General features: G+C 42.8%; 1 protein-coding gene across 1 annotated transcript in view; it reads right to left on the bottom strand.

The window, feature by feature from the left end:
- The window catches only part of slc30a8 (solute carrier family 30 member 8), a 92,569-nt gene that overhangs the window by 49,816 nt on the left and 25,762 nt on the right, over window positions 1-16,991 (bottom strand). Inside the window, exon 7 of the mRNA XM_060942973.1 lies at window positions 11,418-11,568. Coding sequence (XP_060798956.1) covers window positions 11,418-11,568 — 151 coding nt within the window. The remainder of the gene's footprint in view (window positions 1-11,417; window positions 11,569-16,991) is intronic.

Genomic DNA, 16,991 nt, shown 5'->3' with positions numbered 1-16,991 from the left:
TCTTGGGAGCCTTGTCCGTGAATACCAGCTCTTTTTCTGGATCCTTCTTGAACATGATTAAGATTGATCAAATTATACCTGTTAGTGAGACTTAGGCCTAGATTACTTTTAAATCAATTTCTAAAGAAAGGAAAACAAACATAAAACAAAACAAATGTTTGATCAATCAAGGAGCAGAGAGAAAAAAAGTTCCTCTGTGTCTGTTGTTGAGAAGAGCATGCAGTGTGTGAGTATGAGTGTGTGAGGGAAAAAGAGCTTCATTTGCTGCATCATCAGTTGTAAGGAGTGTAATAAATGCTGCCGTGTGACTGTGTGAACCGTGTGCAAATAATCAGGGTGCTGTCAGTATCACTACAGTATCTGTGCGGGGTGAAAAACGGCCTGCAAAACACCCCTTGATCTAATCACACACAGCTATGCATAAGTGTGGAGTGAAAAAAAAAAAACCTCAGCACAATCCTAATAAGTTCAGCAGAAACACAATCAAATTTATTTCAATTTAATTATTAAGATTCCTAAACACCTAAATATGACTAACCTTAAAGACTAAGATGTTAAGTGGTAATATGCATAACGTGTAAGAAGTTTGTGCACATTGCAGCTATAGGCAGTACATTGGTTCATAAAAAGTATTCAAATTTATTTAATGGATGGAGCAAGTGTGAAACTGGTTCAACTTGTGAAGCATAATTCACTGAGAATCCGACTACTCTCAGACTCTCAGTGCATGGCAGTCGAATTCCAGCAGGTCACTTTGTGTGGCTATTGCTGAGGAAGCTTGGATTGCTCATAAGAGTTCCAGCAGTAGTTCCTTTGGATCTGTTGGAATACAGGGACTCTGAGAACTGGGTTATAAGCCTTTGGCTAAATCTCAAATACCGCAAACAGCAATGCATCCTTGTCTCAGTGACATGAAGACATGATTTTGTTCTGAAAAAGGGCCATGGAGCAGAACCCCATCTGAGAGAGACTGTCACCACACACTAGGGATGTAACTGAATATGATATTACTCTGAAAATTAACTGTTCTTCTAAACAGATACGAATAGGAGGTGTACTATTTGTTTTGTTTTGTTAGAAAGCTTGCAAGAAAGGTTCACAGGGCAGCTGGTTGGGGATGGGGAATCCATGGCCTAATGGTTAGAGAAGCAACTTTGGGAACAAAAGGTCAGTGGTTTGATTCCGTGGACCAGCAGGAATGGCTGAAGTGCCCTTGAGCAAGGCACCTAATCCCCAACTGCTCCCTGGGCTGCCCACTGCTGTGGGTATGGCAGAGTTTTGTTGTACACTGCTATGGATAAGAGTGTCTGCTAAATGCCTGTAAGCAAAAGGCAGAGGGCTATCAAAACGGAGATCGGCACACTTGAGATTAGAAGTGTGCATCAGGACTGGCATCCTGCAGGATGCAACAAAAAAGTTGCTCTAGCAAGATTTTTTTTTTAACTTTCATTCTGGCACGATTGAGCAATCAAAGATCAGCATTTCATTTCCTCATTTATTCATCCTTAGTAACTACCTGGTCAGCTCTGTTCCCTCTAAGCTGCTTGTATGTGCAGTCACACACTGCACTCCTGATCATGATCCTACACAGAAAATATAAAATGTGTGTTGAACACAGAGTTAGCCCATTGGAGTAACTGGCAGATGATTGCAGTGCAGTTTGGATCATCCACAAGTACACCAGACCCACATAACAGCACTGCATTTTTCTAAATTTTTTGAAAGCACTACCTGGATGTGTGCTCGCCAAGCCATGTTAAACGTTCAACACTGCACTGTGAGAACTGTCCAGGTTACTTGGCTCAGTTCCTCATGTGCTCATGAACTGAAAAAATAGAAATTGGCTGGCTGTTACATTTACTAAAGTGTAGCATGTATTCCATATGAAATAAATTCATGTTTCTAAGAAGAATATGATTAAATAATGTAGCATTTGCATAAAATTCAACAACCTAACATATTAGATTAATTCATGTTGAGGTGAAATGAGACTATCCAGTTTCTACGCATAACCGAGAAAATCAAGGCCATCATCAAGGGAAGACATCACAAGAGGAGCAGAAGGAGAAAACCAGCCCTTGGTGTGCCTGTGGAAAAGGTGAGTAAAAATCCATTATTATCCATCTAAATGCAAACAAAAGTGTATATACACCGATTGGCCATAAAATTATGCCCATTGACAGGTGAAGTGAATAACTGATTATCTCATTACAATGGGGTAGGGATAGGGGTCGTAGGGATGGGACACATTAGGCAGCAAGTGAACAGTCAGTTCTCAAAGTTGATGTGTTGGAAGCAGGAAAAATGAGCCAGCGTAAGGATCTGAGTGACTTTGACAAGGGCCAAATTGTGATGGCTAGATGACTGGGTCTGAGAATCTCCAAAATGGAACATCTTGTGGGGTGTTCCTGGTATGCAGTGGTTAGTACCTACCAAAAGTGGTCCAAGGAAGGACAACTGGTGAACCAGCGACAGGGTTATGGGTGTCGAAGGCTCACTAACACACATGGGCAACGAAGGCTAGCCTATATGGTCCAATCCCACAGAACAGCTACTGGAGCACAAACTGCTGAAAAAGTTAAGCTTTCTATTTTAGCCAGCATTAACTTTTTTCAGGATATCAGAGGCAAAGTGAGAACGGGAACGAGAAACAGGCACAGGAATCAGGAAATAAGAAACACGGGTAGTAAGGCTCAGTAATGCGTACTCATCTCATCTCATTATCTCTAGCTGCTTTATCCTTCTACAGGGTCGCAGGCAAGCTGGAGCCTATCCCAGCTGACTATGGGCGAAAGGCGGGGTACACCCTGGACAAGTCGCCAGGTCATCACAGGGCTGACACATAGACACAGACAACCATTCACACTCACATTCACACCTACGCTCAATTTAGAGTCACCAGTTAACCTAACCTGCATGTCTTTGGACTGTGGGGGAAACCGGAGCACCCGGAGGAAACCCACGCGGACACGGGGAGAACATGCAAACTCCGCACAGAAAGGCCCTTGCCGGCCCCGGGCCTCGAACCCAGGACCTTCTTGCTGTGAGGCGACAGCGCTAACCACTACACCACCGTGCCGCCCGTAATGCGTACTGATGTAATGTAATACTTCACACTGATCATGCATCAGAACAATCCTTAAATAGGTGCACATATAGTGCCTTAATTAAGTTAAGGTACGCGTCATTAACGGCATGTGTGCTGGAGTCCGCTTGACGTGCGCGCAGCCTGGGGCATGCCTTCAGGTGCATGCACCACAGCACGCAAGACTGATAGACACCCCCCCCCAAAAGCTCCCTCCGGGAGCGAAAATCCATCATTCTTGGCTCCAGTGGGGGCTCAGGCTCAGGCTCAGGACAAGACTTGGACTCCTGACTAAGAGTGGGCTTGAGCTCAGGATTTGACTTGGGCTCTGGGCCAGAATCACACTCAGCCTCTGGACTTGACTTGGGTCCTGGACTTGGATCCAGGACTGAAAGTGGACTTGAACTCTGGGCTGGGCTCAAGCTCTGGAGAAGACTTTGGTTCTCGACTGGACTCTGGCTCCAGCTCGAGAAATGACTCAGGCTTGAGCTCTGGCTCAAATTCAGGGCTGGTAGTGTGCTCAAGCTCAGGGCTGGACTCTAGCTCTGGAGATAGCTTGAGCACTGGACTGGACTCTGGCTCCATCTCAGGAGATGATTCAGGCTAGAGTTCTGGAACTGGCTTGGACTCAGGGCTGGAAGTGTGTTCGAGCTCTGGACTTGACTTGGGCTTTGGATTGGACTTGAGCTCTGGGGATGACTTTGGCTCAAGGCAGGAAGCGAGCTTTGACTCGGGCTCCAAGCTGTACTCTGGCTCAGTAGAGAACTCGAGCTCTGGAGAGGACTCGGACCCTGGACTTGACTTGGACTGTGGACTTGACTTGGGCATGGGCTCAAGCTCCGTCGGCACATTGCTTCAGTCCTGGGTAGGACCTGGCGGTGGGACGACGACATCGCCCTCACGGCCGGGTGGCGGCAGGACGACGATGACGACGGCTTCATAACCAGCTGAGGCAGAGGTTGCTCTGTCATCCTCTGAAAGAGGTTCTGGAACAGGCTCAGGTTCTGGCACTGGCCTTGACTCTGGCATAGGCACTGACTCTGGAGTAGACACTGACACAGGCTCTGACACTGGCTCTGGCATTGGAGCTGACTCCGACACTGGCATGGGTTCTGGAACAAACACTGGTGCTGACTCTGGCATTGGCTCTGGCACTGGAACAGATGCTGGCATAGGCTCTGGCACTGGAGCAGACGCTGGCTCTGTCTTGGGTTCAGGTGCTGGCTCTGATGTAGGCTGTGGAACTGGTTCTGGTTCAGATGCTGGCTCTGGAACTCACTGTAGAACAGGCTGTGGGATTGGTTCTGGACTGACAGCTTTTAGGAAGTGCTCTAGAGCAGCGGCCTCCTCTACTGCCGCTGTGTCGGCCTCAGGTGTGATAGCCCTCTCCCAAAAAATTTTATGGGAGTTCTTCTCTAAGGACTCATAAATAAACCAGAGCATTACCTGAAAATCCTGTGAGCTCTGAAGGCATGGGTGCTCTAATCTCATGAGGCACTCGGCCCATTGCCATGCTCGTCCAGTCAGCCAAGAAATCATGAATGTAACCCAGATGGGTTCTGTAGGCTTGGGTTCCTCAAGGTCTGCATAAAAGATGCCACACTGGATGCTGAATCCATATGGATGATGCTCTCCATCGTAGGGTGTAGGACTGTAAACGCCAGTACACTGCCAGAAAAATGAGGCTAGAGGCTGAGATACAAAATTCTGGAAGTGGCGCAGCATGGTGTACTGGTACCCTTCTTCATCCATTGTAGGCAAAGTATTCTGTCAGGTACGAGGTAGGCAGACATAAGTGCAGAAGTATCTATTTATTTACAAAGTGCAAACACACACAGGCAAACAGTCCAAATCGGCAGGCTAAATCCAAAATGTTAAACATGCAAAAGGGTCGGGTGAGGCGCAAACAGGCAAAACAAGAATGAGAAACAGGCACAGGAAACAGGAAATCAGGAACACGGGTAGTAAGGCTCGGTAATGCATACTGACATAGCGTAATACTTTGCACTGATCGTGCATCAGAACAGTCCTTAAATAGGTGCACATATAGCTCCTTAATTAAGTTCAGATGCGTGTCGTTAACAGCTGGAGTCCGCTCGACACGCACGCAGCCCGGGGCACGTCTTCAAGTGCACGCACCACAGCACGCAGGACTGACATACATACTAAAAAATAGCTTTACTTTAGCTTACATTAGTTCTCTTTATCAGAAGTTTTGTATGTGTGCGTTCACTGGCCAAGTGGCAGTTGCACCAAGCCGAGCTAGCAGTTAATGAACAGTAAAACAATGCACAACAATGTAATAAAATTAAAGATGACATCCCTCTCCAAGGTTGATCAATGGGCAATTTAGAGTTGCCAGTTACCCTAAATGCCTGTCTTTGGGGGAAACCAGAGCACCTGGAGGAAACCCATGCAGACACAGGGAGAACATGCAAACTTCCATGCAAACACAGAAAGACTCCCGTCAGCCACTGAGCTCAAACCCAGAACCCTCTTGCTATGAGGCAACAGTGCTAACGACTACACCACCATGCCACCCCTGACGAGCATACCAAGTGACATAAATCAAACACATGCGCAGCAAGCGACTAACAGGTGCATGCTGGGTCTGGCAAATACACTAAATGCTGGAATGTTCCCTGTGGATCCTTCAGTGATGACTTCAATTTTTACCTTCAGTGAGGTGTGTGACCTTCTGTTGTGTGTGGCAATAATCTCTGATGTGACTGTCGAGCCTCATTCAGCTCTAAGTGTTAAAAATGTTTGAGGAGCGCAGTCGGACAGAGGCTGAGTGGACTGGTTATATGACGTGTTAAGAATGAACGATTCAAACCTAGAGCAGATTGTGGAGGACTTTGTGGTGCACAAGATACAAAATGATGTCCGGACAGGTGGAACAATAACAAGCTCACTTTAACTCTCCCTCCTGAGGAACATCAACAACCACTGCATTGCCTAGCAACATATTGTTTTGTGTGTGTGTGTGTGTGTGTGTGTGTGTGTCATAACAAAATCCTTCTAGGTTTTGCCTTATAATGTCTCTGGTCATACCTGGTGTGTAAAAACTGCATCGCTTTCATATGTGTGTCTACTGTTAATTCTATAAGAAATGTCAGGCTGTTTAATTCGTGACTTAATAATACTTGTTGTACTCACCATGGTGTCCATAGCTCTTTTTATTTATTGTCTGTAATTTTTGTTTAATTGTCAGAGTTTTTTCACTTTTCTGGTTTATTCTAGTGAGGCTACACTAAAGAAGATGATTTATAAAAGATTTTTATTTGTGTGCACCAGCTGCAAAGTGCCATCTGTGGAAATGGAATTTATTAAGTTGGATATTAATTAACTGATCGCTCTCAAATTCTCATCTCATCTCATTATCTCTAGCCGCTTTATCCTTCTACAGGGTCGCAGGCAAGCTGGAGCCTATCCCAGCTGACTACGGGCGAAAGGCGGGGTACACCCTGGACAAGTCGCCAGGTCATCACAGGGCTGACACATAGACACAGACAACCATTCACACTCACATTCACACCTACGCTCAATTTAGAGTCACCAGTTAACCTAACCTGCATGTCTTTGGACTGTGGGGGAAACCGGAGCACCCGGAGGAAACCCACGCGGACACGGGGAGAACATGCAAACTCCACACAGAAAGGCCCTCGCCGGCCCTGGGGCTCGAACCCAGGACCTTCTTGCTGTGAGGCGACAGCGCTAACCACTACACCACCGTGCCGCCCCCACTCTCAAATTATCACAGAAATTTGCGACTGCATAAGTGTCCTCTGTCTGCTATCTGACCACAAGAGTGTCCTGTCCAACCTCACTCATGTTGTCTATGAAAAGCTGAATTCATTGAAAATGCAAAATAAGCAGGCAACTGTGTTTAATAAACTATCAAGCAATACTTTAATATTAAACTTCATGAGCATGTACATGTTAAAGCCAGCTATAAAATTAAATGCAGAAATAAAAAGGCCTGCAGAGCATCAGCCATTATCAGGTTAGGGTTACACAAACTGCCCATGTACTTTTAAAACAGAGTTTGCATGTTCTCCCCACATCTGTGTGGGTTTCCTTCAGGTGTTCCGGTTTCCCCCGCAGTCCAAAGATATGCACTTAGGTTAACTGGTTACTCTAAATTCCCCATAGGTGTGAATGTGTATGTGAGTGTGCAGAAAGGAACTGGCCACCGTACTGCTGCAACTCTGGCCAAGTCAGCCAAACATGGTTCGCCTCAAGCCCAGATCGGGTTCAGCAGTGACAACGATGACTTTTAAAACATGAAATGCTTTGCACGTTAAGTAGTCCATCCAAAACAAACCTCTCAGGAGCTGCTGGAATTGTCAACATTCAGTCATTTGTGCTCTTGTAGTGATCTTCCTCCAAAGAAAGTTTATTTTGTACACATTGGCACTCATTTGACAAGTAACGAAACTGTTGCTCGTTTGTTTGAGGGTTGCAGTTTTCAAACAAATATATACGGAACATTTCACTCGCACAAGAACAGGAAACCCAACCTACATACATTGAAAGATTTCAAGCCAGGTGTCGTTACAACCACTGAAGTTTCACAAGAATCCTCTGATAATCCTGAGGAAGATGTGTGTAATCACGATGACTCGGCAGTTCAAGCAAACAGTGCATGTTCAAGTAGCAATGTGGATGTAACTAAGAACTTGCCTGAAGTAATAGAGCAAAAATTTGCTGCAGCATTGCTCAAGTTAGAGCATTTTGCAAATGTGCCAGGCACAAAAATTAATGAGTTCTTAGAGGAACTGCACTCTTTGTTAAGTTCAGCAACATTTCCCCTCTCCATTAACATTCTTGAAGGTGCGTTTCAGAAACAGTCCCATAACTGATAAGTCTGTGATAACAGAAGTAGCCATTGCTCTCTGTGAACCTAACCCCTTGCTCAAAGCCATAGGGAAGGGTGATCCCCTCAGCACATCTTATCTGCACAACTAGTATTATAAAAGATAGCTTTAACCCATTTAACCCAAGTAGAACCCACTGAGTACATACTTGATCCCAAAGAAAAAAAGTTGTTCTCAGTATGGGCCTATACCGAAGGCTTTGCAGCAGCTCTGATAGGAAAGATGTTGTGGACAAGGTAGTTGGAAAGCACAGAGCACAGCAGAATAGTAGGTTGACTGGTGAGCAACATATTTACAAATCTTCTCAGGATGGTTCACACTTCCAGGAAAACAGTTTTCTGTCAGGTGATGAGTTGAGAATATTGGTAAGTTTACACATAGATGATTTTGAGATTTGCAATCCTCTGGGTGGGCGGCATGGTGGTGCACTGTCACCTCACAGCGAGAAGGTTCTGGGTTCGGGCCTCACGGCCTTTCTGTGTGGAGTTTGCATGTTCTCCCCGTGTCTGTGTGGGTTTCCCCCACAGTCCAAAGACATGCAGTTAGGTTAACTGGCTACTCTAAATTGTCCATTGATCAAGCTTGGAGGGAGATGGGCTCTGCCAAGTTTAAATGCCCCAGACACACCAATGATGGACTGTTAACATCATCAGGGCCTTACAGCCCTGTGTGGAGTTTGTGTTTCCTCCCACAGTTCAAACATATGCAGATAAGGTAAAACATCCAGCCGTACAAGTTGTACAAGTCAGTGCGTACTTAGTACCAGTCCCAAACCCGGAAAGATTGGGGAGGGTTGCATCAGAAAAGGCATCCAGTGTAAAACCTATGCCAAATCAAATATGTGGATTAATGATGATCCACTGTGGCAAACTCCTAACAGGAACAGCGGAAAGAAGAAGAAGCAGCTGAAATAAATGAAGTTGGACCAATAGAACTGCTTAATGCTTAAAGAAAGCCATCCAATTATGTCGAAATACTTTCTATGATTTATTCAAGTTCATTCAAAGAGGTTTTTATTTTTTTATATTTTGTGTGCGAGATCTACAGTTATATAAGTAAAAAGCATTTCCCCAGCTGTGGTTCAGGTGCAGTAGTTTCCTTGCTCTTTATGTTAAGGATGTAAGGAAAAAATAGATTTTTAGTAACCAAAAATTTTATTTTTTAACCATTTTATTTTCCTGGTAGGGCGGCACGGTGGTGTAGTGGTTAGCGCTGTCGCCTCACAGCAAGAAGGTCCAAGTTCGAGCCCCATGGCCGGCGAGGGCCTTTCTGTGCGGAGTTTGCATGTTCTCCCCGTGTCCGCGTGGGTTTCCTCCGGGTGCTCCGGTTTCCCCCACAGTCCAAAGACATGCAGGTTAGGTTAACTGGTGACTCTAAATTGACCGTAGGTGTGAATGTGAGTGTGAATGGTTGTCTGTGTCTATATGTCAGCCCTGTGATGACCTGGCGACTTGTCCAGGGTGTACCCCGCCTTTCGCCCGTAGTCAGCTGGGATAGGCTCCAGCTTGCCTGCGACCCTGTAGAACAGGATAAAGCGGCTACAGATAATGAGATGAGATGAGGGCGGCACGGTGGTGTAGTGGTTAGCGCTGTCACCTCACAGCAAGAAGGTCCGGGTTCGAGCCCCGTGGCCGGCGAGGGCCTTTCTGTGCGGAGTTTGCATGTTCTCCCCGTGGGTTTCCTCCGGGTGCTCCGGTTTCCCCCACAGTCCAAAGACATGCAGGTTAGGTTAACTGGTGACTCTAAATTGACCGTAGGTGTGAATGTGTGTGTGAATGGTTGTCTGTGTCTATGTGTCAGCCCTGTGATGACCTGGCAACTTGTCCAGGGTGTACCCCGCCTTTCGCCCGTAGTCAGCTGGGGTAGGCTCCAGCTTGCCTGCGACCCTGTAGAACAGGATAAAGCAGCGAGAGATAATGAGATGAGATTTTCCTGGTAAACAGAAAAAAAAACGTGCATTTAGTTGGAAGTCTGGAACAAGTGACCCACCAACATGAGGATGTATCTGTTTAGGAGGGAAAACATAAAAGATTCAAAAAGACTTGAATGGTTGCGGGTTACAATTAAACATGCAACTGTATCATTGACATTGCTCAAGTTTTTTGCTTGTTTAATTCCACAAGACTTTTTTCACATCTTCTCAACCTTTCTTTATTTGGTTCAGGTATCCGAACATTTCTCGAAGGTTTGATGATAAAATGCACAGTAGCAAATAAGTTAGAACTTGTGATTACACACAGTCATTTTGAGTGTTTCGCAGATCCAGATGATGAACAAAGGAGCAATTATACAGTAAACACGCACACAAGATGAAGGCTTCATTCAACAAGTTTCTGATAGAGTTTAAAAAACAAAACACCATTTTAGAGCCATTTCCACTGTCAGAAATCTTTGGGGTGTATCTGCAACAGGAAGCTAATGGCCCTTTGGTATTCAAGCTATTGGATGAACAATTAACATATTGTTCAGAATTTAGTATTGAGCATTAATAAATGGAATCTAAATAAAAGACAGGGAAGAAGAGACCTTTTATAGACACAAAAATGGTTTCATGAACTTTTCAGATGACTGTCACATTACACCGTGATCACAGTAAAATTACTCAAATGGTTAAAATAACCAACCATATTACATGGTTTTCATGCGTCATTCGAGTAATAATGCTAAACTGAGCACTGAATTTAAAAATGTATCCATCCCCTTGCAGTATTTTAGGAGAAACTATCAACTACAGCACTTGGCAATTCCTTTTCTCCTTCAGACCTGAACACACAATATTTCAAAATTTCTATAATAAAATACTGCAGTTGATTATACGATACTGCAATGAAGATTTGTTTCCCACAAGCTAGATCTATGCTCCAGTGAATTCACTAAAATTCACTACATATATACAAAAATAGTATCACGGCATATCTGAAGTACTAGTGGGGAGTTCTAGCAGATGGTGATTTGAAAAGCAGGAGAGAAATCTGACTACAGTACAGGTGATCAGTTCAGCTGGAGATCAAAACAGAACACAACTGAAGGTCTGACTCCAATATGACTAAATTAGTTTAAACTAGCAAGTGTTAACAACATCCACCACATCTTCGAGGTTAAAATAAGTGACTCCAATATCAAACTGATGGCATGCCACTGAATCAAGTGGAGAGGTTTTTGTGTGCACATGTATGCATGTGTGTGTACGAAGCCTCTACTCAAGACTGAGTAAAGGTGACAAAGTACCAGTGAGCTTTTAAAACATAGCTTATGTAACATTTGCAAAACTCATGTTGAGTCAAGGCTTCAAAGAGGTTAAGCCACTCATTAAAACCCTATTTTGATTTCAGGACACATCCACATACTGATAGTATGATGGGTAATGGACAACAAAATCAGGTGTCAGGAACAAGCTCAAAATTAAGGTACAAAAAAAAAAAAAAAAAAGAGAGGGCTCAGCAGTCCAGCTCAGTCAGAAGGGCTGTAGAGATCACCAGAGGACGGCAGGCGTACGTTGCCACCGGTTACATTAGGAAGCCGAGAAAGATCTGGGAGGCCGTTGAGACGAGATCGGAGCTCCTTCCGTACCTGGGTAACTCGTGCCAGCTTGCGCTTGTACTCCTATAAAAAAAAATAAAAGGCACAACAAACATGATCACTAGGGGTTATAGATGTAGTGCATATGCCAAATCACCAGTGTGTATTAAATGTGATATATAGCAAACAAGATGTGAATGTAAGTGAGGATGTAAAATTGGGGGAATATTAATAAACAAACATTTCTCATTATCAGTATATTTGGTTGTTAGATGTGTCTTTCTCTTTCAGATCAGTGAAGTCGTCTCTCCGTGTAGTGAAGTAGCCTTGCAAACTAACTCACTTTTTCCTCCCCTTTTCCCAAAAAAAAAAAAAAAAACCTTCCCTTAATGTGACCTTAAGTTATAATTGATTTCATGTTATGGCATGCATGTTATTTATTATTGCATTTTTATTACCTATTATATGCACATCAATGTCTGAACTTTTTGTAACAGTATTCATACGAACAGTCAGGCAAAACCTCCCTGGGTTTCTTTTTTGGCAAATTTTTATATTCGTGGTTTATTAATGAAGTTTTTCAATCATAGTTTCCTTATTTTTAAGGTGTTCTGTTCATAAATTTAACTAACTAAACACTTTTCACACACATTAACAGATGCATGAATACCAGATTTAATTTCCACTGTGTATTGTTGCCTGTTAACAATAAAACCCACTTTTTAAAAATGGCAAGAAATTCAGAAAACAGCTTTTATCAATCTGCAACATTCAGACTATTAGGTCACCCAATTAGACACTTCTTAACAATAACAAGTCAGCATATAAAAAGGTACAATGCTGCTTGATTAAAACACAAACCTAAAAAGCACTGAAAGTGTTTATAAAATACTGAACACATACAACTAGCTGATTCAACACTTTGTGCTCCATCTCATTAGTCTTGGTCTTTATTATGATCACTGCAGGACTCATCCAACTGTAAACTCTCAAAGGCACAGTCACTCCCAGAATGAACAAAAAACATTTGGATAACTACAAAATAATTTGTTAAAATATCCTCATGTTGCCTATGAAAAGCTGAATTCATTGAAAATGCAAAATAAGCAGGCAACTGTGTTTAATAAACTATCAAGCAATACTTTAATATTAAACTTCATGAGCATGTACATGTTAAAGCCAGCTATAAAATTAAATGCAGAAATAAATGGCACACTCCAAAACTGTATTTATTTTCATCTTTATTGAATGTGTATGGATGAAGACAGAACACGCCGAGAACTGCCGAGACCTGTGGGCAAAGTTTGGAGAGTTATTCACATATTTATACATCTCATTATTCTTTATTTCAACTTATACTTACCACCAGAGGTTAAAGCGGAACAGGAAAAATTACTGAATCGTTATAAAAAGTAAATTCTCACACCATCCCAGTGTCCATGTCTCAGAGGAGTGCTGAGATGGGACTAATAATCGCTTCGGATAACACGGACAGCAAATTAACCATAGAAACCGATTACTGTTTGTGTCCATTTGACAAATTTCAATTAATTCACTTTGCTCATGGTCTTTATGTATCTAGCGCTGAATTTGTGCTTGTGAGATCAGATTACACTATGGATTAAATAGCTAGGTTACATAACGTCCAAGCCAGTTACATTTACATCTAATCTGGTAAACAAATACAGACAAATGGAGGACCAGATTAAAGATTAGGTTCTCACGAGTATTGCTACAAGTTCAGTTACATGAACTTGGCCAGTTACCTCACCAGCACTGTTCAAATCTCACTCGCTCGGTTTCCATGAAGTCTAATAATCTGTTAATAATCAGACTGAAAGTTTAATTGGAATAAACAAGTTCAAATAAGGGCGGCACGGTGGTGTAATGGTTAGCGCTGTCGCCTCACAGCTAGAAGGTCCTGGGTTCGAGCCCCGTGGCCGGCGAGGGCCTTTCTGTGCGGAGTTTGCATGTTCTCCCCGTGGGTTTCCTCTGGGTGCTCCGGTTTCCCCCACAGTCCAAAGACATGCAGGTTAGGTTAACTGGTGACTCTAAATTGACCGTAGGTGTGAATGTGAGTGTGAATGGTTGTCTGTGTCTATGTGTCAGCCCTGTGATGACCTGGCGACTTGTCCAGGGTGTACCCCGCCTTTCGCCCGTAGTCAGCTGAAATCGGCTCCAGCTTGCCTGCGACCCTGTAGAACAGGATAAAGCGGCTACAGATAATGAGATGAGAAGTTCAAATAAACATCTCAATAGGATCTGACTTATTTCTTAATGAAATATGCATCTGATACAACAACGTGGGTAATCCATTAAATAATTGATTACATGCAGAAAAAACAGCCACGTAAACCTTTGTGTCTGGTTACTTATGCAATCAGAAGCTGCCGGGACATGGACTGACCTCAGTAATGTTGGATAAGTGTTTGATATTGACATTCGGCGAGAATGAACAACACACTGAAAAAGGGGGAAACCTTTCTTGTGCTGTTATTCCATCAGTGGTTTTCAGGCATTTTATCAATGAATAATCTGTGAATTTTATATTATTTCTGTGAACCTGGATTTGGGCAAACAGGAATGTTGAGTGATTTCATTATGTCAATTCTAGTTCTTGCCATCCATTTAATAACCACACTTGGATAAGAAACAAAAGTAGAGTGAACCAAAAGCTGAACTGGACTCACTCACTCCATGTCATTGCCACTAAATCTCCCTGCACAGGTACAACTTTGGACTGGATTATGTAAAGTGCATATAAATGGATGTTCAAGATACATATAGACACTTTAATGGGAGCCTGCAACCATAATAAATTAATAAGGTGGCTGAAAATCTTTGCATGAAAACAAAGCTAGTGTTCACACATCTCTGTTAGATTACACAATGGACAATAAACTGGACGACGTCTGTTAAAGATGAATCATTACTGACTCATACTTGTGTTCCTCTGAAATGACATTACATTACTGGCATTTAGCAGATGCTCTTATCCACAGTGATGTATGTCAAGTGCAACAGTCAGGTACAAGAATTGCTGAACTTCTAAACAAGCAAGTTCTAGTGCCAACTGAAGAAGTTACAGAACACTTGTGTAATAGTCTGTTGAAGTAACAATCAACAAACAGCCAAGTAAACAAACCAACCATACAAAATGAGCTAACATAGTACAGCTAAATAGAGAATGATAAAACCCCAACGGCTAACGCTAAGTCATCATGACCAGGCTAGACAGTGTACAGCCTGGGTTGGTCAAGACTGCTACGTGATTACATTGTGAGGAGGGAAGCTGCAGTCTGAAGAGGTGGGTCTACAGTCTGCGCTTGAAGGTGGTCAGAAATATGAAATATGATTGAAGCTTACTGGGTTTTGGTTCCTGATGTCCATCATAGTGTATGCACAAGCAGAAAACTTTGCTTATTGATGATTTCGGATTGTTCCAGCTCAATTTAACCTCTACTTATCGCCACACATCAGTGAAAGATTGATTTAGTTTTCTGCATGTTCATGGGTGAGTTAGTGCTGCCCTCTAGTGGACAAGAAAAGTCCAAAGTAGTGGAAAAAGAATTCACAAGTTACATACAGTTAGGTCCATAAATATTTGGACAGAGACAACATTTTTCTAATTTTGGTTCTGTACATTACCACAATGAATTTTGAACAAAATAATTCAGATGCAGTTGAAGTTCAGACTTTCAGCTTTAATTCAGTGGGTTGAACAAAATGATTGCATAAAAATGTGAGGAACTAAAGCATTTTTTAAACACAATCCATTCATTTCAGGGGCTCAAAAGTAATTGGACAAATTAAATAATTGTAAATAAAATGTTCATTTCTAATACTTGGTTGAAAACCCTTTGTTGGCAATGACTGCCTGAAGTCTTGAACTCATGGACATCACCAGACACTGTGTTTCCTCCTTTTTAATGCTCTGCCAGGCCTTTACTGCAGCGGTTTTCAGTTGCTGTTTGTTTGTGGGCCTTTCTGTCTCAAGTTTAGTCTTTAACAAGTGAAATGCATGCTCAATTGGGTTGAGATCAGGTGACTGACTTGGTCATTCAAGAATATTCCACTTCTTTGCTTTAATAAACTCCTGGGTTGCTTTGGCTTTATGTTTTGGGTCATTGTCCATCTGTATTATGAAACGCCAACCAATCAGTTTGGCTGCATTTGGCTGAATTTGAGCACACAGTATGTCTCTGAATACCTCAGAATTCATCCGGCTGCTTCTGTCCTGTGTCACATCATCAATAAACACTAGTGACCCAGTGCCACTGGCAGCCATGCATGCCCAAGCCATCACACTGCCTCCGCCGTGTTTTACAGATGATGTGGTATGCTTTGGATCAGTGTTTCTTAACTGGTGGGTCGCGACCCAAAAGTGGGTCGCGGAGGGGTCCTGGGTGGGTCGTGGAGCTGTGGTGTAAAAAAAATGCTAATTCATTGATTCACTAAAAAAAAAGTGCAACTTTTTTCTGCGACAATTTACAACTCTTATTTTGATAGACGATTCCAGCTCCGTGTCATCTGTTGCCATAGACGCAGAATGTTTATGCGACATAACGTGCGTGCTAGTCATTTGAGTGGTGAACAACATGTCGAAACGACGGTACGACCCCGAATATTTGAAATATGGATTTAGTTGTGTTGAGGACAAAATGGTACAGAAACCCATCTGTGTGGTATGTGGTGAGACACTTGCACATGAGAGCATGAAGCCGTCGTTTTGCCTATGTTTATTGATCAGACATACAGCATATAATGGCCATGCAGATGCAAACACAGGTATAATAATAATAATAATGTTATTACATATTATGGTTATATTTTGAGAATTACATTAAATTGACTTGAACGCTAAAAAAAAATTGGGTCGCGACCTAATGACCATGGAAAATTGTGGGTCCCAAGACTGTTCCAGTTAAGAACCACTGCTTTGGATCATGAGCTGTACCACACCTTTGCCATACTTTTTTCTTTCCATCATTCTGGTAGAGGTTGATCTTGGTTTCATCTGTCCAAAGAATGTTCTTCCAGAACTGTGCTGGCTTTTTTAGATGTTTTTTAGCAAAGTCCAATCTAGCCTTTTTATTCTTGAGACTTATGAGTGGCTTGCACTGTGCAGTGAACCCTCTGTATTTACTTTCATGCAGTCTTCTCTTTATGGTAGATTTGGATATTGATACGCCTACTTCCTGGAGAGTGTTGCTCACTTGGTTGGCTGTTGTGAAGGGGTTTCTCTTCACCATGGAAATTATTCTGTGATCATCCACCACTGTTGTCTTCTGTGGGCGTCCAGGTCTTTTTGCATTGATGAGTTCACCAGTGCTTTCTTTCTTTCTTAGGATGTACCAAACTGTAGATTTTGCCACTCCTAATATTGTAGCAATTTCTCGGATGTTTTTTTTTTTCTGTTTTCACAGCTTAAGGATGGCTTGTTTCACCTGCATGGAGAGCTCCTTTGACCGCATGTTTTATTCACAGAAAAATCTTCCAAATGCAAG

This window comes from Neoarius graeffei, chromosome 16, assembly GCF_027579695.1.
Source record: "Neoarius graeffei isolate fNeoGra1 chromosome 16, fNeoGra1.pri, whole genome shotgun sequence".
Classification (NCBI taxonomy): Eukaryota; Metazoa; Chordata; class Actinopteri; order Siluriformes; family Ariidae; genus Neoarius; species Neoarius graeffei.
The sequence above is the reverse complement of the archived record's forward strand: the minus strand, read 5'-3'. Positions and strand labels throughout refer to the sequence as shown.